General features: G+C 43.0%; 2 protein-coding genes and 2 long non-coding RNA genes across 6 annotated transcripts in view; 2 read left to right on the forward strand and 2 right to left on the reverse strand.

Moving 5' to 3' along the window:
• SFRP4 (secreted frizzled related protein 4) overlaps positions 1 to 8,421 on the reverse strand; it is a 20,386-nt gene extending 11,965 nt beyond the window's left edge. The window contains exons 1-5 of one of the 2 annotated variants that reach the window (XM_048075594.2): positions 7,907 to 8,417; positions 7,738 to 7,818; positions 7,582 to 7,647; positions 4,803 to 5,001; positions 1,859 to 1,922 (exon numbers count right to left, since the gene is read on the reverse strand). In XM_048075594.2, coding sequence (XP_047931551.1) covers positions 1,859 to 1,922; positions 4,803 to 5,001; positions 7,582 to 7,647; positions 7,738 to 7,818; positions 7,907 to 8,348 — 852 coding nt within the window. In that variant the 5' untranslated portion in view covers positions 8,349 to 8,417. Of the gene's footprint in view, positions 1 to 1,858; positions 1,923 to 4,802; positions 5,002 to 7,581; positions 7,648 to 7,737; positions 7,819 to 7,906 lie in introns of both variants that reach the window. The other variant, XR_010829371.1, reaches the window with a different exon arrangement.
• Positions 8,422 to 9,234: 813 nt separating this feature from the next.
• EPDR1 (ependymin related 1) overlaps positions 9,235 to 26,743 on the forward strand; it is a 33,566-nt gene continuing 16,057 nt past the window's right edge. Inside the window, exon 1 of the mRNA XM_048075612.2 lies at positions 9,235 to 9,492. Coding sequence (XP_047931569.1) covers positions 9,266 to 9,492 — 227 coding nt within the window. The 5' untranslated portion in view covers positions 9,235 to 9,265. The remainder of the gene's footprint in view (positions 9,493 to 26,743) is intronic.
• Positions 9,506 to 13,883, forward strand: LOC136790107 (uncharacterized). Its single transcript, XR_010829374.1, has 2 exons — positions 9,506 to 13,163; positions 13,266 to 13,883. It is a non-coding gene; the product is annotated as an uncharacterized lncRNA (long non-coding RNA).
• LOC136790106 (uncharacterized) lies at positions 17,867 to 23,873 on the reverse strand. Of its 2 annotated transcripts, XR_010829373.1 has the most exons (4): positions 23,827 to 23,873; positions 21,482 to 21,827; positions 19,588 to 19,801; positions 17,867 to 17,994 (listed from the first exon to the last, which is right to left on the reverse strand). It is a non-coding gene; the product is annotated as an uncharacterized lncRNA (long non-coding RNA). The 2 variants fall into 2 exon arrangements; XR_010829372.1 differs by lacking the exons at positions 17,867 to 17,994; positions 19,588 to 19,801 and adding an exon at positions 20,888 to 21,046.

The raw sequence follows: 26,743 nt of genomic DNA on the forward strand, positions 1-26,743 counted from the left end.
AAATTTTGGAAAGCAGTTAGATCAATGAGCCCACCAGACTACCAAACCCCAAAGTGCAGTGGCTAGAAAACAGGTTTTTGAAGAGAGGTTAAGTGGTTAGATGGTCCAAAATATGAAGAGATCCACAACAGTGTGGCAGAGATTGCAGTCTTTCACCTTTAGGAAGAGAAGCACTTGTTTTAAGGATAGTGAGGTAGATAGTAGAAGCTGGAGGGGGTCTCACTTTCCCCTCTAATAATGAACTTTCTTGTCTGAAACAAAGATAGGGGCTTTGCCCAGTGATCAGAGGAAGAGAAAAATGCTCTGCAGCTTTCCTGTTTAGTTTCTCTGCATTGACCTTGTTGCTACTCAGACTCTTGGCCTGGCTAGAGAAGAGACCGGCCATGCTGTGGTTATGTTAACAGATGTGTAGCAGTCTTATGTGGTCCACAGACCGCTAAAAACATTCACTTTAAGCTGTAACTCAAGATAAATGCTGGATGCAAGTCTCCAGAGACAAAAGATGCAAGTCTTTAGAATGAAAGATTGCAACACCTAGCTCCGTGGTGGCTATATTCATGTAGTCAGGGTCATTATACACAACTTTATAAAACAAAAACTATCAGCCAGCATTTAGGTGTGTCCCACTCAGACATGTTTAAATGAGGATTTAATTTATGAAGCTATTAGTATCAGAAGGAAAGATATATGCTTTGAGAAGTAGTTTGTTTTGCAGTCGTGCGTCTATTTTGACTGTCTGGAAATGAATGTCCAATCAGGTTTCAGGACACAATTGGAAATGAAAAAACAGTGTGAGGAGCCCACTAAAACACACTGTCTGCCAGCAACAGGCCATTAAGTTTACAGCTAACGGACTTCAGGAGTCCAAGTCATGTGTCAGTATTCTCCTAAATCCCATCTGGTATCACCTGCAATTGCAATATATTTATTTTTTTTAAAATTAAAGCACAATTTCTTTTTCACACATAGGTTTTACATGAGTAAATGAGGAGAAAGGGGGAATGATAAAAGCATCATACGGTTTCCTGCAAGAAGTTGCTCTGCAATCTAAAAGCTCCTACTGAAGTAAACATGTAACCTTTTTTCTCCTAACATCTATCCATGGGCCATAATTAAAGTCTGTATACCTACATATCTTTAATGCTCTGAAAACTTTTCTGAATCACAGAAATAACTTTCTTTCATCTCTAAAAGTGTGAGGAACCCCTTCTTTCCATTATAAAGAGTTTACAAGCAGGGAGTGATAGCAAGTGAGGGCATCTGCTGCCTCTGCCTCCCAGGTCGCTGTACTATAGATTTTTCCCTCCATATTCCTTGAAAACAGTGAGAGGGTGCTCAATACCTTCAGTGGGTCTTCAGTTGGAAATAGCTGGTGAGAAGTCTGTGTCTCAGGCCTGCAGTCTTTAATGCAGCAAAGCCCATTTATCAGGTGCAGTGGATCTTAACTACTCTTCTTACATAGTGTGTACTATATATTCATCTGCATATCACCTGGCAGTTACTTCACTTAGCAGTGATTATAAAGGAAAGTCCTAGCATAATTATTGTAATGAGAGCTCACACAAAGATCATCCAACATACTACTTAGGGATAGTTTGCAAATAAAATAGAAATAAAATGTTAGAGACTCTAAAATAAAAGACTAAATTTTTCTCATTTTCACTTACGTTTATATGTAAGTATGCATAGAAAAATAGCCTGACTTTTGGAGGTATTAAAATGTTGAAGTGAAAGTAATAATACCCAGAAGTGTTCTACATATCTGAATGTCAAGCAAGATATTCAATGACAGAAAATGCACAAAGATGTTTAACTTTTTATGAAGAATATCAGCATTCTTTTCTTTGATTATATTTACCTTAAATCTTTTGTTTAGTTGATCTTTCCATTTTTCAACTAGACATCCATCAAGAAGCATCAACCTGAAAATTAAGAAATAATACATGTTACATAGAGTTCTGGTTTTGATTCCCAAGATGTCATTCCAGATGAATTTGCACTGGTTGAGGTTGAAACAAACCATTGGATACTGGTACTGATATAGGAAGATGGTCAGAAACATATTTCAGACTTTCAAGAAACAAACAATCAAAAAAAAACCCACCATAAAAGCCATCACTTTCCTTCAGATTTTATGGCCAAAACTACAGCACATAAGTAGTACCGAGAAAACATTTAGAGCCCTCTGTCTTCACCTGCAACTATTCAGTGATGGAAAATTGTCCTGTCTTGATTGCTGTTAGCAAAAAGTGATGAGTTGGGTAACATCTCGTGAAACTGTTTAAATGTCTTTCACATAGATTTCTGCTTATGTCCACTATATATGTTTGTGTTCGTGTGTGTGTGTGTAGAAGAGCAGTTTAAATGAATGCATTTGACTTCTGAGTTGGAAAAAAGCTACGTTTATATGCACCACTTCATACAGCTCCTCTGACAAATGGTAACATTACATAACCACTTATAATTGTCTCCATTAATACTTACAAATACACTAGGATGGTATTATGTATTTGCTACTCATAGTTACTTAATGAGTGTTTTAAAGTGAATTTGGAACATGTATGAGTGTTGCTATTTGTCTAGCAATGAATTCTGGCCAGTTCCTGTATAAAATACTGAGTCTAGATATTATGAAGTGAAGGAAACCAAAGTGTAATTATTAAATAGTATATGCCTTAAAAAGCTTCTGAAGTAGTTTATTCTAAAGCACACCTTCTAAGTCCTAAGCTTGAAACAACTATTTTGTAGAAGAGGGCTGCTGCTGCAGTATCTGTACCTTCTCTACTGCTAATTTTTGTTTGTTTGTTTTGAGATACTGGGCCTTAATATGCCATTGTACAGCATTTTGCTGGTGGGTGAGGTTAACACAGCGCAGTGGGGCCTGACTCCCCAGTGTCCATGAGCAATGATGTCACTCATGGCAGTTCAACAGGAGTACGAAATGCTCCCACGCATAGCCACTAGTCACTGTGCATCCACTTTGCCCGAACACGAACGGGCCACAGTGAGCACAAGCCCTGGAGAACCAAGACCGACATGATCCACATCACCTCTTTGTTTCAAGGAGAGGTTGGAGAATTAATGTACAGGATTGAAGGCATGGCCACAGCACGATGAATGAAACTGTGATATGATGTACACCTGATGCAGCTCCTGCTCAGGTCAAGTTATCGAGTGAAATCCTATTCCTACTGATGGGAAAGGGGTGTTTTGCTATTGACTTTGGGAAGGCTGCAGCTTCCACCCGTTTTGCCTCTGACATGTTTTTAAAAAGCTACTGTAACTCAAAACCTTCCGTTTACATACCACTGAGTTCAACAGGAAACACATATAATAGCTTATGTTTCTTTTGCAAATCCATATAAAATTAAAAACCTCAGTGACCTTGAAAAACCATCACAAAATATTTAGAGATCGGTGTGTTTTCTCCATAGTAGGGGAGAAGCTGATTGGGATCTTTCACTTCTGAAATCTCTTCCCTCTAAGAACCTCCTGAGGGTCTGCTCTGGCAAAGCTCTGCAGCTTAGAGCTCCTCAATAGGTATCTTGGTCATACTTTTTCTGCCTGACCCAGGACATCTCTCTCTAACATAGCCAACGCAAGTAGAGGGCTCTAAATTAATCTCTGTGAAATACTTCCAGATCTGGAGGGCCAAGGTGCTATGTGATAATAAAATACTCATAATAATAAAATGTTTGTGAGCCCATTAGCTCACAAAAAAAAAGTTATGGTAATACAGTATGAGATGACAACTGTTAGAAATACCTGTAAAAGACTTTTAAAATATCATGACTGAAAATATGGATATGGCCCATCAAGCTCTGCATGCAAAAGTTTTATGATACTTAGAGCTGCACATATTCCATTATCAGTCATATGCAAAAATAGCTTGCACATTTTACAAAAAACCTTACCTCCAACCCACAGCACGGAAACCCAGGTACCTATCACACCACAACCTGTCCTGTTGGGATTTGTTGCTACTGGTACCCTTGGGGTGCTAATGGGGATGGGATGTCGCCTTCTGCCTCAAGAACCCAGAAAGAAAAGCATCCTGCGGTGCATCACTCCCTCTGCTCCAGACCAGCATGCTGGATTTCCTTCCATGCCTGGGGCTAGGCTGACTGCCAGAGGCAAGGTCTGGTAAAGTTAGTTTTGTTTTGTCTTTTAATCTTACAGCAGAACTGGCAAGCTGCACTGAGAGTATTTACTTTTCATCTGCCATCCAGGCAGCAGAGCTCCAGTGGCTGCAGCTTTGGCTGGTCCCAGTGCGGTTGTGGGATCAGAAACATCTCACTGATGGCATTGGTCCGAAGTATGGATAGGCCAGCAGAGAAGGCCTGGCCCTGACTGCAGCTGCTCTGTGGGCTCCCTCAGCTCCTGTCCCCTCCCCTGGGGCTAGTAAGGCAGAACTCTGCTTTCCCTTGAGCCACCGCATGGTACTACCAGCACAGACCACCGGGCTCATACCGTATGAAGCATCTCACACCGGTGGCCGGCGGTCCTAAAACATCCTGCCAAACAGCTGGAGGTGCCTCAAGCAGCATGCCACCAGCATCAAACAGTACCGGGGGTTGTGCTCCATCTGTGAGCCAGGTTTTGTAACGCTGCGCTGTGCACTAGAGCTGAGATTAACTACATGGAAAAAGTTAATCACAAAGGTAATTGAAACATGTAGGTATAATATTAACTATAGGCTTGCCAAACAGGCTCATGACCATGAAAGGGAGCTGTGCTGTCCCTCCTTCCCTCCCGCCACAACCAGCAATAACACCTTTCTGAACTGCACAGCGTGTGCTCACCTCGAGCGCCACTCATAGCACATGATGAGGACATCCTGCTTCGGCTGCAGAGGTGGGCACTGGCAAGAGGAATTGGTAAGAAGAGGCACTTGGGACAGAGGAATCGGCATCGAAGACTTCAGAATGTCTTTTACTTCAACCACAGTTGTTATCTCATTGCAGTTCCCCTTTTCCACGCTTTTTACTTTAGCATGAATGACTGCAATTAGAAAAAAAGTGGCATAAGAACAACAAACAGTCTCAGAAACTTAAACACAACCTAAAATTAAATAAAACATATTAAATTGAAAGCTGTTGTTTTGGCTGTGAAACCAGAACTACTTCTCCATGTGTGGGCACATACAGTGGCTTAGAATAACAGAGGCCTGATCCCAATTTGGTTTTCAGCAGGACTGTTGACAACTGTGAAATTAAACATGTGCTTAAATCCCTGCCAGATCAGGCCAAGCAATCTAGACGGGAATCACACGCACAAACAGCTCCTTTGACTCAGCCATGAACAACCCCTCGCATAAATCAGAGCTGTTCTATATCCACGTGTTGCTACTGCCAATTAAGAGATGAATAATTTACCTCACAGACAGTTAACCTGAATCCAGCCTTTGCAATAGCAAAGTCATTTCAGTGCAGGTTGCATCCAGGAACTCAAGTCTTCTCTTGAATGTAAGGAAGAAAGGAGGGTTTGAAACACGTACTAAAAAGCAATGAGGCTTGGATTTTCTGTGATGCACCCAGCTGACACTTTTTAAAATTCTTTTACATCCAGATATGTATCAGTAGTAAGATTCTCATATAAAATACACTCTGAAGAGGGTTCTTCTCATTCTGAACACATGAGCATTCACATTTTTATCTTTTATTGAAGAATCTGCATGTCCACAAGAAGAAAGTCTGCAGATTGCTCTGCGGATGACACCTGACTGACTGTGTGACTCCCTGAGCACCCTGGGGGTATTGTCCACTGTCCTGAAGTGTGCACCAGGTCAGAGAAATGAAGAAAAAATTTTACATGAGGGACTTTGTCTCTAGGAAATTTCAAAATAAGAAGGGTCCTATTATCAGTCACAAAATTCTGTGAAAGAAGAAAGAGAATTTCAGTTTTAGAGACTCACCATCCATTTTCAAGCCTGGTTAAAGCCAAATAGTATTTCAGCTCCTGCATAACATGCACTTTTTGTTTTGTTTTTTTAAATGTTTACCCATAATATTTACAAGAAATTTAGGTGGAATTTTCTTTTCAGCAGTGAATGCCAGTGTTGGCCTTGCACTGTTAGCATAAAAGATATTTGATGCAGGGAGTGATTTATGAAAACATTTTAAAATTATACCTAAGGGTGTAGCTATGGGCTAGTAATCAGCTCTGATGCTCTCAGTTTTGACAACTAAAAGAAGTTCTGACCAGACAGAAATACAATTTGGCTATATATATTACCTTAAAGGATTTCAGGAAACTTTGGTTTTTATTTGCAGCTTGTTCTCCCTTGTCCTGTTTCTCAATCCCTTTTCAATGCGAACGTCTAATTATTTTAGTGGAGGCTGAATAAAAATCTACCAGTCAAAACCAAAATCTTGATTTTGCAAATTCAACAGAATGAAATCCTTCAATCTTTTCTAAATTTTGAATCCCAACACTCCGCTGAAGTCACTGGAATCAGAATTTGTGTGGCTAACACCTGCATTTCATTTCTGAACAGTCATCTTATAGCACTTCTTACTCATGTATTTCAGACAGGTGGGGAAGTTCATTGTCCCACCTGAACACATCCGTATGACATACTGAAAAGGACTAAGGAATTACATAAAAAGAACATATCTCATAAATGTACCAAAATGCCATGACAAGAAAGTATATAATCTCCTTTCTAAGTTAAATGCTCAGTTTGCCTAGTCCCACCAAACTGACTTGGATTTTTTTTCCAGGTACTAATAAAGAAGCAAATAACTACAAACTTACTTTCATTTGATATCAGACAAACAGGAATTGACTGGGTATAATATTCCTATTGCAAAAGAATTGAGTACTTCCCTTGAAGAAACAGCTTCTCTCTGAGAAAAAGCCCATAAAATGCAAAAGACCGTGATATTGCATGTTAAATTAATGGTTAATAGGGATTTTTCTATTGACATTGCAGATATTTAATCCGGTGTTTATTGGATGTTAGCTAGCATTCTTCCTGACTCCTACCATCAGAAAACCCAGCAGTGGGGATGGGAGGGTAGGGAGGACAGGATGAATACTTACCTGTATCGCCAACATATCTTGCAACATAAAAAGCTATTGTCATGCAACATAAAAACTATTGGCCAACTCCTTGCCAGGCTGGTGCCAATTGTCCCTGAATTCGATTAATCTGTGACAGTTTCCCACCAGCCAAAGCTCTGGTGGTGAGTGAAAGGATATACAAATTTGTAAATCACAAAGTTTTACCTTGCTTTGGTCTCATTCACATTTACAAGCTTTATTTAGGTGATAAATCTCTGTTTATTCCACCTGCTGGACAAAAACAGGAGCTGGCAAGAGCACGTTGCCAGACTCATGTTAGATGCAGCTGCGCTTGCTAGACAGACGAGTACAGTAGCAAGCACAGTTTCTGCAGGACGACCTGTTGATCCCAGTGCACACTACTGATATTTCCCTCGGAAAAACGCTACGTGCTTGGGTTCAGAAGGGGAAGCCCAGGCACCCTTGAGTTTTCGGATGGGACCTGGCAGAGGGGGTAAGCATGTAGCGGGCTGCAGAGGGGGCAAAAGGAAGAGGGGAAAACCCTCCCAGACTTACTGTAGCTGTAGTTCTTGGCCAGGTAGGTCGCCAGCGTGGGCTTTGTCTTTTTGCACCTGCATCGCTCTTCGGAGGAAGAGAAGGGGAAGCGGTTAAGGGGTGCAGGAGCGGGGCTGGCAGTGGGGAGGGGGACATGGGGAGGCCCCCTAGGCTCACCCTGGCCTCGGCTCCTGCACTCGGGCTGCGGGGGTCCGTCGGGCACCAGCACGCCCTGCGTGAAATCCGTCCACTTCCCATCTGCAAACAGAGGGCAGCGGAGCCATGGCTCGGGGGGATGCTCGGGGGACATGCTCGGGGGGCACTGGCGGGGGAGGGGGTGGCTCACCCTCGGGCAGGTCGGTGACGATGGCCTCGGGGGAGATGCAGACACCTCGGTCGTAGACGGGGAGGTCGTCGCAGGCCAGGCTGTCGGGCCAGCTGTGGTTGTAGCGGCGCATGATGGGCTCGCAGCCGTCGCGGGCGCGCTGGCAGACGGAGCGGCAGGGCTTGATGGGGTCGTAGAGGAACTCCAGCGTGCAGATGGGGGCGTACATGGCGCAGAGGAAGAAGGGGAGGACCGGGCTGCAGCCGGTGCCCACCAGCTCCTCGTACTGCTCGATGGCCAGGACGGCGTTCTCCTGGGTGCTGTGGTGGAGGTGGTTGGGCATGCGGGTGATGTTCCAGGGCATGGGGCGGCACATGGGGATGCGCACTGCCTCGCACGGCGCGCCCTGCGCCCGCGGGCTCACCCGCAGCCACAGGGACACCGCCACCAAGGCGCGCAGCATCCTCCCCCCCCTCCTCCTCTTCCTTTTCTTCTTCCTCCTCCTCCTCCTCCTCCTCCTCCTCCTCCTCCTCCTCCTCGGCCACCGCCTCCCCGCGGGTCGCGGCGGCCGACGGGCGCAGAGCGGCGCTGACTGCCGGCACCCGACTGCGCTCGGCCATGGAAATCGCGGCACGGGCTTTATACCGGTGGCACGCGTGACGTGGGGCCCGGGGGAGGCCCGGGGGGGACCCGGGGGGGGGACCCGTGTGCGTGTGCGGGCACCGTGACATCAGCGCCACCCGCCCGGAGCATCGGCGGCAGCACCGCGCTCCTCGGGGGGGGGGCGGGGGGCAAAGCAAAGCAAAGGCATTTTTTTTTTTTTGGGGGGGGGGGGGTCGTGGGCCGGACCCCATCTCCTGGGGGGCTGATCCTGCCTTCCCCCAAAAGACATGGCGCAGAAACTTTATATATATATATATATAATTATTATTAATTTTTTTCTTTGGACAGACGCGGTGCTAGCTGCCGTCTAGGGGGTTGTGGGGGTAGCCCCGGGATTGGGCACGCGGGGGGGAGGAGGGGGATAGTGTTCACTTTTTGTTCTCTTTACTCGGGATGGGGGCCAGCCGCCCCCATCTCCCTTCTATGTCGTCGAGAAGTGACTCGCCCCCTGCCCCCCGTCTCCCCGGGGTGACGGAGCCGTGTTGTGAGGGGGGCCTGGGGGCAGCGGGGAGAGATGCTGGCGCTTGGTCTCCCACGACGGCAGGTGCCACCTCGGCCGCCAGCAGGCGATGTTGAGGAAGGGGGGAGGAATAATTTTGGGAAGGGGGGGTGGTAGGCTGCAGCCATGCGGGTTTGGAGGCGGGCCGCCCCCGCCCCTCCTCGCGCCCGCCCCCCTCCTTCAACCCCCCCCCCCGCCGTTCCCGCGGCGGCGGAGCCATGGCGCTTCCCGTGCCGGTGCCGGTGCTGGTGCTAGTGCTGGGGGGGCTCCTGGCGGGCGGCGGGGCCGGGGCCGGGCCGTGCCAGGCGCCGGGGCAGTGGGAAGGGCGCACCGTGTTCTACCGGCACGGCACGGGCCGCATCACCAGGGCGGCCGTCTCCTACGACGGCCCCAACCAGCGCCTCCGCATCCTGGAGGAGAGGAAGGCGCTCATCCCCTGCAAGAAGTAGGTGGTCAGAGGGGTGGGAGCGGGTGGCCCCTGGGCAGGGGGAAGGGGGACGCTGCACCCTCCCGAGGCTCGGGGCGATGCGGGGATGCCGGGGGGGCGGCCCCGGGGGGCGGCATGGCCGCGGCAGAACGGGGGAGCGAGGGAGCTGCCGCCCTGCGCTGGGCAGGAGAGACCCCGGCACCCGCACGGCTGGCGTCTGGGGAGGTACAGGCTGGCAGCAGGCCTGCAGCCTGCCTGCTGCACAGATGCTGCTCTCCACAGCTGCTTTCTTCCCCTCCTCCCCCTCGTCCCCCTCGTCCCCCTCGTCCCCCTCCTCCTCCTCCTCCTCCTCCTCCTCCTCCTCCTCCTCCTCCTCCTCCTCCTCCTCCTTCTCCTTCTCCTTCTCCTTCTTTTATTATTATTATTAATATTATTATTATTATTATTATTACTTGAAATGAAGCAGAAAAAATAAAATATATCCCCAAAATGCACAGTAAAATGTGGAAAGATCACCCTCAGATCCATGAATAATGTCGGGAGGGGGGGTAGTTCTAGCTCAGTAATTTGCTGACAAGTTTGAGTCATGTTTTTCTCTGGTCATTCCCTGTTCCTACAAATGCTAAGTCAGCACAGCGAGGGCACCTCCGTTACCTGTGGCACAGGGGCTCACCCATGTTACACAGGGGCTCGCCCACGTTGCTCAGGGGCTCGCCCACGTTGCTCAGGGGCTCACCCACGTTGTACAAGGGCTTGCCCATGTTGCACAGAGGCTCAATCACGCTGCGCAGGCTGCCCAGCGCCAGAAGACCTCACTGTTCATAGCTAGTGCTGATTGTGTCTACTAACACAACAGAATCACTCCTTCATCTTGCATTTCTTGATTCGATGGAAAATAAGTGCAGGAAAACGCCGGCTGAAGAAGGGTCTGTGTCTCCCCAGCCTGCCAAGCCCAGGCCCTGGCAAGAAGATGCGATCCGGCCAGCGAGGCCTACGGAGGTGCCGAGTGTCAGTCACGCATAGACACCACGTCGAGACATACCTGCTGCTGTGAGGCAGCCACTCCGCCTCTCCCACCTAAAAATTGCTCAAATAATAGTGCATCATAACTGGGGATGAGTAAACTAAGGTGAAGACCAATCTAGAAATGCTGTGTCATCCAGCCCAAAAGTTCTCTGCTATTGAGAGATCAATACTCCTTTTTGCTCCTGACTTAGTTCCTGCCAATAATCGACTCCTTGCTAACATCATATAGTCAGTGTTTTAATCTTTCTGAAGCATGTGCTCCCCCTCAGTCCTTTCTCCGACAGTCTCAAAACAGGCTCTAGAAACAGTTTTATATGAGTCCTGTGGTAAAGGTTCACTTCCCCTCATTGTGATTTTTTGTTTTTCTTTATTACTATTTTAAATAGGAGCCATATGAAGAATGTTACAGGTAACCTACGGTGGTTTGTTGGTGGTATGCTAACATACAAAATACAGTCTGATGTTGCCCATGCTCATAGTCTCTTTCTTTGAGAAGTCCCGGGTTGACCTGCACATTTGACAAGTGTAAAACTGCTCTACAAAGCCCAATGCAACTCTTTTCTAGCTCCTAAGCTGTACTGAGCTCATTTCTTTAAGCATATGTTTGCTTTATTTGAAGACTTTATTTTAAGATTGAACAATTATTTTACATTTTCCACCCAGGGTCAGATTTTGGCTTTTGCCAAGATCTGCTCTTTTTACGTTTTTGGTAAATATTTTCTCTGGACTCAGTTCTGTCTGGGCTGATAGTGCTAGAGAGAGGCACAGTGTGGGCAGGTGCACTGGATGCGTCCTGCTGTTGGTTTTGCCTGCATTAATTTTTTGTTGTAGACAATTTCTGACCTCAGGCATCCCAGCTGTTCCTGGGCTGACCGTGTTTTCTGCCATCCAAGACCGGAGGGTGGTTTTGTTATGAGAGCAGCTTGTGTCTGCTAAGGGTGTGACCCAGCTTCCATTGAAGTCAACGGAAGGACTCCCATTGATTTCAGTGTGTGCTGGATCAGGTCTGGGGCTGTGATCACGACTTCATTTCACATTGGACACAGTGAGTCATAAACTGAAGCCTTCAGAAGTTAAAGGCAAGGGGATTTATCCTGCCTTTTAAGAAAAAACCTCTCTTCCACTCTGCTTTGACGTTGGCAAGAAAAGGATAATTACGCTGGGCAGTGACTACAAAAGCAGCAAGAAAAATAGTGCTATCTTGGTCTCAGGGGGAATTTCAGTCTAAATTCTCACAAACAGACGCATTTGCTCCTATCAGATGTAACTTCAGTGTTGGCCAAAGACCAAATTTTTATAGAAAGCATTTTCTGAATCTTACAAATGTGGGCCGTAATCAGACACAGCCTCATTGAAGTTGGTTGACTGAGGTTAATCAGGGACACAAAGATCTGCCTGTATGAAGTGGCTTGCAGGCTCCTAACCACAAGAAAACTGAAAACGTTCAGTTTTCTTTGTAGGTATATGTTTCTAATTCATGTCATTTGCTGTGTGGCATTTTCATACCTACATCTACACGGTGTTTTGATTAAACTCCTGAAAGTAACCGTAAGGTAGATCGCCCACCACTGCTTCATTAACATCACTTCTTTACTCACCAGTCATCACATGGGCACCTGAGATCCCCTTGCTCTGTTGGTAAAGGCTGTCCTCTCCCCATCCGGCCAGCTGCAGCCTTGTCACCACCCATCTGAACAGCCACCATCCTCATGGGAGAACACAGCGATGAAAGACATTGCCAATGGCATGAGTCTTTGTGGGTAACACTGCTAACTGCTTGTGCTTCTTAGAGCGAAAAAAACTACTGACTGTGATCTTAGGCTGAGATTTTTATAGGAGAACCCATTCTGGTTGGATTCATTTCTAAATTTTCTTTTTCACTTCTTTTACAGCACCAGCCTTAGCTACACTCTGCATCTCTCTATTCACCTTACATTTTCTCCAGTGTACCTTGCCCTACTACTTCTTTCCCCTTTATGATCAAAATTTGGGGCATAGACGAGGAGAGCAGGGACAGTCTTCTCTTCTGGTTTTCTGAAGCACCCAGCAGGAAAAAAGAAAAGAAAACAAATGGAGATTTTATTGAGCAGAAATTGCCTTTTCCTGTTTGGAAGAGGTCATGCCAGTTGGGTTATTATATGTGATGTGATATGAGAGTACTCGGAACAGATCTGTAGAACTCTTAGGGCAGAGCTGTGTAACATTACCCGTTAAACACAGGAGGTGTTTTTTAATCCTTTATTTCCTACTGCATGGAGTTGCTTCCTCATGTGTCCTCTGTGTGTCAATCTTTCCTTGCTCCTGTTCAAGATGGCCGTCATCGCTGAACACTTCACCGAATAGGTAGCAGTCATCAGCACAGTTTTGCTGTTGTTGTGTCAGGTGTTTGTGTTGTTATAAGGTAATGTCTTCCTTTGTGTTCAGATTTGAGTGTGACATCAGTGCAAACTGCTTTAAGCCCTGCCACTGTCAAGGTCTAAACCCCAAATCCCATTGACTGCAGTGTGGCAAGTTTTGTTCCTCCAGAATGCCACACGTCCTGCATCACTTTTTTTTTTTTTTTTTTTTTTTTTTGAGAAACAGAGCAAGAAACATACATCCTGGCACTGCTGAAGCCACTCAAGAGGTAGTAGTACTCGGTTATGAAGGAAGGAAGGCATGAGGTGGGGAGGGAGCAAAAAACCATGCAGGTGTTTTTGAGGGTTGGGGTGTTATATGTTGTGTTCATGGAGTTTCACCCTTAGCTTCCATATTATTTTTTGCAGAGTGATATTCAGAGGAGACACAGTAACACGTTGTCCTGTAAGACGTGGCGATGGTGAGGAAGAAGGTTTTCCACGTGATCAGCAACGTCACTAGGAGGAAAAAAATTAATTTATCTCTTCTATGAGTGTCTTCTAACAGGAATTTCCATGAGACATTTGCATTTGTTATGCAGTGTGCAGCACGTAGGGATGCTTGCACATTTGAGATTGTGAGGTTTGTTTTCCTAACAGCCATAACTGCAGAGTAGGAAAAAACAACAACAAAACCAAACCAAACCAAACCAAACAAATCAGCCCAAAGATATTATATCAGTGTTTGTTTAAAAATAGAGCTGCATGGTGGTAATTTCCTCAGTTTTGATTGTAGTTGCAAAAGACAGGCTCAGCTATGAACAGGATTAACTCCTTCACTCTGCAGCAAAAGCTGCTAGTGCAATAGAGGAGTGATGAAGCTGTGTTTAGAGAACTACATCCATCATTCCTGCAGGGTGTTTGTGTACATGTGTCAATCCTTGTCCTGGACTGAAGAGAAGCACTGTCTGGTCAGGTGCAAATATAAGAGCATTCGTCAGGAGAAGAGGTGATGACTTTTGAGAATAAACAGCATGTGAGCACATGTGTCTGACTTATCTCAAGCTACTTCTTAGTTGTTTTAGGATGTGTGATTGTAAAGGAAAAAACAGTGGTGTCTGACCTATTAAAATCATATAATCCATCCATTCTGTGGTCATTATGATGACTCAACAGGCTAAGTATTGTGCTACACTGAGCGACTGCAAATTTGTTTCCCAGACTTGGTTTTGGGAGTGGTTTCTGCAGCTTAACGTTTAGGGGAATGAACCATGGTCATGGGTAAAATTTTCAAAATTGGCCAAATGACTTGGGAACCCAAACCCCATTTTTTAAGATTATGTAGAATATGCAGACTTCTCAGACCCTTAATTTGCAGTGAAACATAGAACTGAGTTTTCAGCAGTTTCTCTATATCTAATGTGCATTCTTGGGATCTAAAATGCTTCATAAGCTGATGTGGATGTAACACGCACATACTTACATGTGCACTCACTTTTGAGAATAAGAACTAAGGGAAGGTACTCAGACCTCTGTAGTTTACTTTCCTCCCATGTGTGTCTGATTCTTTCAGGTGCCTCCTGCGGGTAACAGGTATGAGTTTGGAGAAGCAAGCACCAGAAAGCTGCTGTGATGCATGGGGTTGGTGGCTGGATGCTGGGCAGCAGTAACTGGGCAGGTGCTAGTGAGAGCTGTCTGCCTTTGGGGCACAGAGGGTTGGCTGTTCAAGCCCTAACCTTTGCCTTCCTAGCGTGAGTTGATTTCCAAATTGGTTTACTGAGTCCCTCAGTGATGCTCCCTGCCAAGGCAGCCAGTTCCCTGGAGGAGACCGATTCTCAAAGAGGGGGCCGTGGTCTGGGGGGGACTGCACAGAGGATCATCTCGCCTGGACTTTACCTTCTGCTTGGTTCTGTCTATGAGAGGCAAGAGACATTTTCTTTTTGAAGTTCTCAGTCTTACTGGAGTTTGGCCAGGCTATACAGCTCAGGGAGGCAGTGAAGCTCCTTGCCTTCATTGTTACAGTTGGGCTGGGTGGAAAGAGGTGAAAACGCCGTTCAGAGGAGGAGGGTGAATGTCTTCAGGCATTGAGCAGCAAGTGGACTGTGTCAAAGGAAGCTGGGAGCTGTTGGCTTAGCAATGGTTTTGCTGTCTTCTATTTTATGCTTTTCATAACTTCCTTGGCCTGTAACATCTGTGTCAGAGTTGTGTAAAAAGAAAAGGAAAACCAAGGATAACTGAGTTAAGAATAAAGCAGTTCCACTGCTTGAGATGCCACACTTGGTGTGGCATAGTGCTCTCAAAACCCTTCTTTCTGCTCTGTATTCTGGAGCAGTTACGTACTGTACCAAAACACACCACTAGCCCCTGCTGCAAAAAATAAACTCTCTCTTAAATTTGAAAGACCAGGATCCAAAACCCTTTAAAGCTGGAAAGAAAATGTAGATAGCCAGTGTCCAGCGATCTCAAACTGATAATTTGACAGGGTGCTGGTCAGTGTGTTTAGAAACTGCTGTCAAACATTCAGTGGGGTCATTGATACCCATCAGTTATAAATGCTGTTGACCAGATGTTCTTAAAAAAATAGAGTTCCTCATGATGAGGTTTTGTTTTTCTAAAAAACATCGTTAAATGATAGCCACTGGCATGATACTGCTGTTGATAATAGTGGATATTGGCCTCTGCCTTTTATCCATCTAAACCTTTAAAGTTATGGGAATGCTTCGTCCTTCTTATCACATCATCCTTGTCTATTTGAACTCTGTGGGGTAAAGTGTGTTTGCACTGTCCAGGACATTGAAATTTATGGCTTGTTTTATAATATTGGATGTAACAGAAAAACTTAAAAACTTAAAGCTACACGAGGATGACACTGAAGATGTTATACACCTACATTTCTGGAACTCAAATCAGAGGACCAGAGTTTTCACAAGATAAATCACTGTCATTTTTATTCAGGGATTTTATTTTATTGTATTGCTTTTTTTTTTTTCCTCTTTTTTTTTCTAGAGAGTTAGAGTGCAAATGAATTTATAGAGAGAGAGATTCGAGTTCATAATTTGTTCTGTGCTCACAGACAGCATGCAAACAGATGATGGTGACGTGACTGCACAGCTAAATAAACACGATGAAAGGAATCTTTATATTCATGATCTTAATTTGGGCTCTATTCATCTTGAGGCCTGATGTAATTCAGATGGCACGACTGGCAACATCACACCTATTCTCCCAGGACCAAATGCCATTTGTCTGAAAAAGCATCTTCTTTAAAGGATACACCCATAGCCTTCTCATATACAGAAGATCTTTTACTGTTGTGAGCTGAGAAAAAATTGACTGTACGTTGATTTCAGAGAAATCAGAGGGGAAAAATGTCACGGTGTGTGACATGATGGGGATTTAGAGCACAACTTCTTCCTAGTGATGTGTATCCATCAGTTTCTTTTGTGGCCGCTACTAGGCTGAGGGGTAGGTGCATGCCTGGGCTCCCACATTGCAGGGTGAGGGAGTTTGCTCCAGTATAAAGTGGCTGGGGCACGGTCCTGGGATTAGGACTTAGGAGATACTGCTGCCTCTGGGAATTTGGAGAAAGAGCCATAAGAGCTGAGGACACACTGATTTTTTCAATCCCATGGTAGGTCTTCCATATGCAAAGGATCTGTATTTTCCTTGATGTACCAGAAAGAGAAGGGTTTTACATGTTCGGTTAACAGGAAAAAGATCTTTACATGACTTTTTGTTTACTTTTGTAACTCAAGGTTGAAAGCTTAGTGAAGTCAATGAGAATTTTGCGTTTGGCACAAGGATCTCATCCCAGGACTGTATGTTAGATGCACATCTGTAACGTATGTGGGAGGTATATACAAGAAATACATTTCTCCGTTTCCAGTTCAAACAGCCTCAATTCCTGAGGTTGGTCCACACTGCCAAAAATGAAACCATCATTCACTCTCCAGCCTTATAGATGACAGCAATGGTAAAACTGTGGTGGACAGCTTTCAGTATTGTGTCATCTGAGTGGAACTGGGAGATGTGGTGATAAAACCTGTGCCTCTGAATCTGGTCCACACCCTGCCTCTGCCAGCACTTCCAGGGATGAATTTTGGTAGGCAATTGCCAGTTAGAGGAGATAAAGTGATCAGGAAAGGAGGCAGAATGTTTGAATTACAAAAACAAAAGACTTCCCTCTCCTCCGCCTTTTTTTTTTGTTTACCTTCCCTGCATTTCATTTTTCAGTCCATTTGCTCACTAATGTACCTAATTTTCATGATATTATCCTATTGCTGTTGATTGGTTAGCATTGCTATTGATTTGTTCATGTGATGAGAACTTAAGAGAATTTTCTCCAGCTAAAGACTGTTTTGTTTTACATATCAACAGGTTTGGCCATTTAGTAACTGTGGGGGACAGGTTTTCAGCTGGAGGAAGTTTTCATAGACAAGTGAAGTCAGTGAAATGGTAGTCATTTATGCTGTTAACTGCATGCAGGTCATGAGAGAGCCTTTTTTCATGCCTATCACGCTAGGCCTGCCTTCTGTTTCCATATGACCTGTGGCCATCCGGCCAGTGATGTTTGGGCTGTAGGTGTGTGTAGCTGCAGCAACAGAAGTCCAGCTCCTCACCTGCATGCTGCTCAGCTCCAGAGCTTTCTTCAGAGGACCTTCAGCTTGGCCTTCCCTGTAAATTTGCAAGGAATTGCTCGCTTGCATCTTGCTGAGCTCTCCCTCTCAAGGTATTTTTTTACCTGTTGCTCTTCTTTACTTGAAGGGGAAATTATTTCCTTCTTCAGAGTGTTTTTCAAGTATGGTATAGTGTCTGGCACACTGGGGAAGGGTGATGTCTGTGTGGAACAGGGCCACATTGTGCAACATTTTGGCTCTCTTAGAATAAGGAGCATTATGCATGGTACTGCATAACCTGAAGTAGCACCAGGCAGTGAAAATTGTCCTCATTACTGCCAAACAGACCTGTTTGTTTAAGTCTGTTTTTGTTTACTGCCTTATTTTTATGGCCCTGAGGGAGATGCATGTGTGTTGAGAAGAGATATTAGGTTCCATAGCAAACTGTGTCCTTCCATGGCTTTTTTTTCCAATAGCATGATTGCTCTCTGATACCTGAGAGTCATAGGTCAAGGACAGGATTTTCTGCCAAGAGTTCATTCCTGTGCATGAAAGAACAGGAGATTCAACGTGTGAGACAATCCTTGTGTTCAGTAGTGTATAAGTTTCCAGAGTTTGTACCTTTTATACTTTTATACGCAAGAGTAAATTAGGGGTTTTCAACAGCAGCACAACTGTCCTTGTCCAAAAACTAATTTATGACAGGTGGTAGTGAAAAAGAAAGAATCACTTGTTTCTGTCTGAACTTTTACTTGTTTTCATTTTTTTATAAATATAGATCCTTGACAAACATTTATTTGAGAATCAATTTAATCATTTTTTGAAGGTTACGCTTACACATCTGGCTTTATGTCCCATTTGATTATTAAAAGAAACTTCCTTATGCCACAAAAAAGTGAACAAGGTAATAGTATTTTTTGGAATTCTTTCTTTTGCACTGAGAATTTTCTTAGTAGTATTCATAATAGTCAATAGGGTTGCTTCTATAGCTTAGCAATGGGCATATTTTTGCTATTTCAAATTTTCTTTTCAGATTTTCATGATTTTCTGAATTTCTGGCATCAGAACATGAATTTGGCAGGCACTTTTTTTTTTGTAGAGTACTCATACGGTAGTCATTACAGTTCTTCAATCTTTGGCTATTAAGATTTCACATTCCTCGGGAGCTACTTAGCTGTTAATTCTGTGAAAGCCTATATTATCCTTTTCATTCCTTATGAAATGAAATTTACTCTTTCTTTCTATCATTATTATGTGGGCCAAATCCAGCCCAGAGGGGCTGTCTTTCCCAGCTGAATAGCTCCATGCTGCTTCCATAGTTGTCTGGCAATGCTGTATTGGGAAAGTAGTGTAAAAGTCAATGGTTATATGTGCAGATGCCACACATGTGTATAGCATATTTCTTTTGCGTATAAAACAATTCAGTGTTTAGTTATTTTTTAATATTATTAATTTCTTGTCTGTCAAAAAAAAAAGAGGACTTCAGTGGTTAAGATCTGGATTATCAGATATCATTGGTATAATAAGGTACCAAATCAATCTAAATCTGGAGCTCTCTCTGGATGTTTTTGTAAATAAGAAATACTATGTTTCAAAACGTAATGGAGATATGTGTGGAACTGTATAACTGGCTGATTCAACCCTTATGTCTCCAAGGAGCCATCTAAAAGCTGCAGGATACAGAGGAACATCAGATTTGTAGAATTATTGAAGTAGTAGTGAAAATCTTCATTGCTGCCTTCTTTTGGATCTTATGAAGTTCCAACCCAGTGAAGCAATTTTCCTCTAGCTCCCCCCTAAATTATAAGTAAAAGCAATCTATTCATCGTAGTTGAAATTGTCTTTTAGAGTGAAATATTCAAGCAGTTGTTAACTCTTAAGTTCATTAAACTTCTTTGTCCTTCTCAGCTGGAAGGTAGCTTTGCGTGCTTACTGGGTATTTTACTTTCTAAAAGTAGTATGTATCTGGAGGATAATTCATAATGAAACGTGATATTGTGACTGATAGCAAAACGATGTAGAAGACCAAGATTACCACATGCATTGCAACATCACATATTAAGGCCAGTTACGATGAACCTTATTTCTTTGCTCCATTTAAAAAATAACATTGTAATGAGGCCCTGCATATTTACCTTTTGGTCAGTTGAATAGTTCAGAAGTGATGCATTCCATAAATGGCTTCACTGATTCTTGTTGGTTGACTTCTTGTGCAGTCAAGTGCTCTTCAGAATCTGCTTCTTTATAGCTATTGCCAAATATTATTTCATATTTTTGAGTGTATGTTCAAAACACATTGTCAGCATCTTCACTGAAGTTAGCAGTAAAGCAGTAAAAGCTTTATGGCACCTGTAAATAATATTCCAGGTTGTCTCTTGGAACAAACTGTTTTCTAATAGATTTTTTATGTTTTAAGAAATAACATTTTTTCTTAAGGCTTTAATGAGGTGAGAAAGAAGGCTCCCCTAAAGAATCACTGCAGAATGGTACTATTTACCAGCAGGATAAAGAACAAAAATCTCTGCTTTTGTCCCGCTGCATTCTTATTCTGAGCTTGGGACTAGTTACAGAGTAAAAATGGTGTAGGATAGCAATGAAGGTGGTGACCTTACAGGACTTTCCGCTGAGGTTTCAGTCTCTGATGTTGCCCATTTCTGTCTGGTCTGGTAGTATCACGCTTAGCAAGCAATGTCTGTTGTCCTCCTGTCATTTCTTTGTGGGAGTTCAGGGTAAGGTCGCTACTCATCTGAAAATCAGGTGTCTCAGAAGGTAAGAATGCTCCTAAACATGTGGTGTGCTTTGCATTTGCCATTTATTTTCAAGAGTTTGGGTGAAACTCTGCACAAGAAGGTTGGTACAAGGCTGATATTGTGTATAGTTCCCAAAAAGCTGAGAATTGCACAGAATCGTAGAATGGTTTGGGTTGGAAGGGACCTTAAAGACCATGTAATTCCACTTCCCCTGCCATGGGCAGGGACACCTCCCACCAGACCAGCCCCATCCAGCCTGGCCTTGAACACCTACAGGGATGGGGCATCCACAGCTTTCTCAGTAACCTGTTCTCTTTAAGTAGTCTGTCCGCATGGATACCTGTTGTTTCGGAAGTGGAGGTTTCTGAGGGGGAACGGCCAGATTTTCCCCAAAGTTTTCAAAGGGTATTTTAGTGCAAGGCAGTGCTAAGGACTTTTAAACGCTTGTATGGGGCACAGAGTTGAAGCAGTGATAGCAGCAAAGAGACATCTCATTTTTCATTGTTTCAGTATCTCCTAATACCATTTCCAACTGTGGTTTTATCATATTCAGATACTTTTCTTGCCAGGAAAATTATGATTCTGCCATACTGTTAGGCAGCCAGCACTGGAAAGTTTACTCATGCTATGCAGTTATGGTAATTCTCAGAGGATGTTTATTATTTGGAAAACAGAGCTCCATACATGATGAGGAATTCTTACTACAATTAGTTCCCAAATTAATGTCACTACTTAATTAGATCCAGATTTCTTGGCCTGCATCTTTTGTAGAAGAAACACATTTTTTTCCTTATCTGTGGTGGCATCTGGGGACTGGGAAGCCTCCTTTTATCACTTCAAATACCTGTGCATGTAAACACAGATGGATTTGCAAAATCAGACCAGTCTGTTACCTTGCTTTTCTCAGAAAAGTGTAAGATTTGGATAACGTGCTTGATTAAGTGTGGAGGTGTGGTTTCTGCTGTACTTTTTATAGAAGAAAAAATGATTTATGGGACAGTAAAAGGAGATAGTGGTGGGAGAGTGGACACATGCCTTGCATTTTCTTTATTCCTCTTTTTCTTGAAGAGTGAAACTGAAAAATCAAGTTACCTCAGCATAGCAGAAGAGGAAAGACTTGCTATTTTTTTAACGTACTGTTTTGGGCTGCCTGTCTCCAAAACCAAATGTAAGCATGCAGATATTTATTCTCAATGCAATTATGGGTATTCTTTGTATTTCTCACAATTTTTAGTTTGTTGCTGAACTTTAGGAGAAGATGTTTTCACATCATACATACCTCATAGGCAGGGTATTTTAAGTTCATAAATCCTTAATGTGAAGTAACCTAGACTTCGAAGTAGAAAACAGTTGGTCAGGCAGAGGTGGAGGCAGAACTGGGTCTAATTCAGATACATTCAGGGTACCCGCTCCTTAACATGGTCAAGTGAGGCCCGAGTGCCGCACAGCCTGGCACGGAGGCACAAGCTGCTGCTTGAGGCACTGCCAAGTGTTGGTAGCACATCTGCTTAGCTGGGTCCCAGTGAATGGATTCACAGTGGGTCAGCTGGGCTCTCCTCTTTTACTGGTGTTTGGAAGTCTCACACACGTCTGAAACACACTTTGGTTCTCTGAATTTCCTTCCTCTGAAAGAATGGAAAAACTCACTTAGAAAGTTTGTATGTCTCTGCAGGATATGTATTGTAACTGAGATGCTTATATACTGTAGCAATAGTAACTATAAACATTGTTCAGTGTGTTCAATGTCCTCTGGATTATTATTATTATTTTTTACCATGGAAGTATTCTTCAAATATCCAGTATTCTCTGACACATTGGCCTAATGAATTACTTGCTGTCTGCAATTGACAGATGCATTTATATTGTCTGGTCTTCGTAATTATCCCCCAAAATATTTGAAAGCAGTTTTGTGCTGTAGAAATCCATAGATAACTTCTGTATTTTAGAAAATGTCACTTAACTTCTGTATTTTAGAAAATGTCACTTAAAATCTTATGAAAAGGGCGAAAACAATTTGTATATTATGTTAGCCAAGAAGTTAGTGTGGTGTCTGAACAAACATCAGATATATCAACAAAATTCTGCTTAAATCATTATTAGTCTGAGCTGTTCATGTAGAAATTACACTTTGTTACAGCTGATCAGAGCAGCCTCTGGATGCTACCACGAGCTTTCTGACTAGGGATATACCTGCTATTTGGAGGGGCTTAATGGATCTGCATCCAGCAGCCTTCTGCATCCTCTGCTTCTCCAGTTGCTTCAGGAAAAAGCACACTGATGTGGCCCTCTGAGCCTCGTACCCAAAGCCTGGCTGCACTGATAAGCAGTTTGCTGGGGAAGATGGACCATATTGTCACAACCATAATGTAAAAAATAGCTTTTGCTTGCTGTCCTCTAAAGCTTTAAGGATAGGGAGAATTTCTGGGATGATAAAAGGGAAAAGGAGGTGAGCAGCAGCCGAATTGCCATCTCACCCACAGTGAGAGTTTCCTCCCTGATTTTTGCTCCTCAACTCACCTAAACTGTAATAGCTCTGTCCCTAAACGAATCCATCTACAGGGTTAATGCAATACAGAGAATGTAGGAGAGAAAGTACCCCAAGAGACACAGCAGACCAGAGAAAGCAGATAAATGAAAATGCTGCAAGGATTTTCCATGAGTGAAGTCATTTTTCTGAGTTTCCACACTCTCAGTACTAGGATTTTTGTCAAGTTAGCTGTAGCAAGTGACCGCATTAAAAAGGCCCCAAAGAGGTTTTTTTTTTTTTTTATGACAAAAAGATGTTTCAAATAACTTAAGCACTTTTAATTTAATAAAAAGTAATAATGTAATTTAATAATAATAAAAATTAATATAAAATAATAAATTACAATTTAAGATTCAAATAATTTAAGCTAACAATATAAAGATATTAATTACTTTGCCTAAAAACAAAGCCCAGAATGCTATGAATAAGAGAAGAAGAAATATCATGAGACCCAGAATATTCAGTCAGTTTGAACTGCTGTTACAATGCGTAAAGAACAATCATCTCCTGACAGCCAGGGGAAACAGGAGAGATTGCAGGGAAAATCTGGTATATACAAGAGTGATTTGTGCAGATGCATTTCCCTGGGGAGAGGATTCAGGCGTTTCTTACACAGACTTCAAAAATTGTCTAGTAATTTTGGGCATCTCAGTTTTTCAATGGTTACACTGGCACAATGAATTTTAGAAAACACTGACTACTGTTCCTCTGAAAAGCAGCCCTCTTCATGTATCTTAATGCTGGGCGTACAAATTATGAAAATGTTCAAAATCACTGGTCAGTTTTGAAAATCTTGCCCATTAAATGTGTAAAAACACAATTAGAAACACCAGAAAGCTACAATATGCAAATGTAGTTTAAATTATAAATAAAGTCATTTGTGCTTTGAAAACAGAAATTATTTTTTATGATAGTATCTGTTATAGGAACGGTAAAAGAAACTAATTTTTGTATATACAGAAGTTCTGAATTCATATTAATTAAGGAAGCTCAAATAAAACTGTGACTCCCTACCAGTATAACATGCATCCCTACCATCCCTGCATGAGCTCTGTGTTGGGAAGAAAACAAATTTTAAAAAATTTAGGTAGACATACCTGTTTGCTAGAGACTTTGGTTTGCATTTGTGTCACATGCTAAATGGTAAACCTATTTCTGTCATGTTTTAATCAGCATGGGTAGTCTAAACATGTTCAATAAGTCTAGTGACCTTTCTCTGAGTCATGGAAAACTTTCAGCTGTGCCAGTGCAGTATATTTATACCAATATTATTTACAGGTCTTGTCCTCCTTGCTACTGTTTCTTAGAACTGTCCTTGAATGAAAAATAAATATGTCAGGTTTTTAATGCAATTAAAATGGCTATAAACTTTCTTAAAAACAGAATTGTATTCTTAGCTACTCTTACTTTAGGTGATTGCTGTCTTCAGGAATGAAGACATGTTTCTGTGATGGACTAACAGATAATCTGTGAATTCTCCATTGAGTACACAGATGTGTACACTAACGTGAGTACTCAATAGTTCGAAGGGAAAGATTTTGAAATGCATGTTCATCTATTAAATATTTATCTATTTGCGGTCCAGTTGATTTTTAAGAACATACTGAGCTCTGTCAATACAGAATATGTAGGTAGGTGATCGTTTTCAGTGTAGACACTAATTTGGCACAACAATTCCGTTGCAATAGCATTCACAGTGTCATGTTTAAAGATGGTGTCCTGGTTCCAGTTAGGACAGAGTTAATTTTTCCTCATAGTAGCTGGTAGGGTGCTATGTTTTGGATTAGGATGAGAAGAGCGCTGATAACATGCTGATGTTTTAATTGTTGCAGAGCAGTGTTTACACCAGGCCAAGGACTTCCATACCATCTGACAGGGAACCACTGGCTACAAAGTGGTTTAGAGACAGAAACACATAACAGCCTGATTTGGTTTGTTTTATCCTAACAATCTTACTAGAGATTCCCTAAAGCAATACCCTAAGGAAGTGGCCAGTAAAGGCAAAAGAAGAGAAACTGCAAGGACTTCCATACCATCTGACGTCATGCTAAACAATATATAGGGGTGGCTAGCCGGGGTGGGGGACCGGCTGCTCGGGGATAGGCTGGGCATCGGTCAGCGGGTGGTGAGCAATTGCATTGTGCATCACTTGTTTCTTACACATTATTATTATTAATACTATTATCATTATCACTATTATTATTATTATTGTTATTATTATATTCCTGTCTTAATAAACTGTCTTTATCTCAACTCACTGGCTTCACTTTCCCGTTTCTCTCCCCCATCCCAGAGAGGGAGGGGGGAGGGTGAGCGAACGGCTGTGTGGTGTTTAGCTGCCGGCCGGGTTAAACCACAACAGATGGATAGTTCTTTTATTTTCTTTAGATGAACTCTATGTTGAATCTCATTCTTGCAGTTTCTCTTCTTTTGCCTTTACTGGCCACTTCCTTAGGGTATTGCTTTAGGGAATCTCTAGTAAGACTGTTAGGATAAAACAAACCAAATCAGGCTGTTATGTGTTTCTGTCTCTAAACCACTTTGTAGCCAGTGGTTCCCTGTTAGTTTCGTGTGATGCATCATGGATATTGCTCACAGAGTAGTCCTACAATTTACGACATGGCACTGTCCTTCAAATCCCTAGGCTCCCCTTGAAATAAGAACAGAGGCTCAACTTTCTGCTGAGACTCCCGAAAGAGGATGGACAGTCACTGCCATTGCTTTTGGAAGGTCTTGGAAAATTATCATAGAATCATAGAATGGCTTGGGCTGGAAGGGACCCCAAGGATCACATAATTTCAACCCCTCTGCCATGGGCAGGGACACCTTCCACCAGACCAGGTTGCCCAAAGCCACATCCAGCCTGGCCTTGAACACTTTGAAGGACGGGGCATCCACAGCTTCCCTGGACAACCTGTTCCAGTGCCTCACCACCCTCTCATTAAAGAATTTCTTCCTTATATCTAATCTAAGCTTACCCACTTTTAGTTTAAAGTTATTAAATTGTCACCAAAGGTTGTTCAGCACCTCTGGGTAGACAGCGGTGTTGAGGATCCAAGTCAGTCATAGAACTGATAATTTCAGGACTAATTTATTAAGCTTACCTGTTACCAGAAGAGTGGAGCAGCCATCAGTATTCAAGCATGACCTACACGTAAGGCAGAGAAGGTCTCTGAGTCACCATGTAAGCTGCTCCTCCATCCTGGGGAAGCAAAGCATTATTTGGCATGTTTCTGACCCCTGCTTTTCCTATGAAATCTGGAACTTAAGAAGATTCAGTAGAAACCTGTTCCTGCAATGCTTGCCCATACAGAGTATCTCAGTTAAACCCTTCTTGATGAAAATGATGCTGTTTTCTTCCAGTGCTACCTTCAGTGAACAAGAGGAACGATTGGTATTATTTTTTAAATTCTTATATACTGGGCAAGCTTATTGTGTCTTGCTATTGTAGACTAAACAGGCCCAGTTTCTTCATAGGTCATGTTTTTTAAACATCACATTGTTCTTGCTGTTCTCTGGACTATATCCAGTCTGTTTATCTGTTCTCTTAAGTGTGGCATCCAAAACCAGAAAGAGCATTACCACTCTGACCTCACCAGGGCTAAGCAGAATAAAATAAATGACCTCCCGTGTCTTGCATATCATAATGCTGTTAGCAGGTCTGAGAGTAAGCTTTACTTTTGGTAACAGGTCCATGTCCTGTTTTATCTTTAGTCCATGATTTACAGGACTCACAGATGCTCTTGTTCAGAACCGCTGTCCTAGCAATTATTTCACTTTTTATTTATGTGCAATCCTTGCCCTTTTTAACTTACACTTGTTGATGCTGTATATAGATTTTTGATATACATTGTAGTTGATCATCTGGATGAATCTGATGTTTTTTTAAAGTGCTTGTGACCCTTTCTGGCTGGGTTTCATTAGTGAAGTACGTTCTTCATCAAGAAAAGCTTTTAATGACTACAACCAGGCCCAAGATAGATCTGTTTCAGGGGAGGGAGGTATCTCCATTTT

The sequence above is a fragment of the Anser cygnoides genome, chromosome 2 (assembly GCF_040182565.1).
Source record: "Anser cygnoides isolate HZ-2024a breed goose chromosome 2, Taihu_goose_T2T_genome, whole genome shotgun sequence".
Classification (NCBI taxonomy): Eukaryota; Metazoa; Chordata; class Aves; order Anseriformes; family Anatidae; genus Anser; species Anser cygnoides.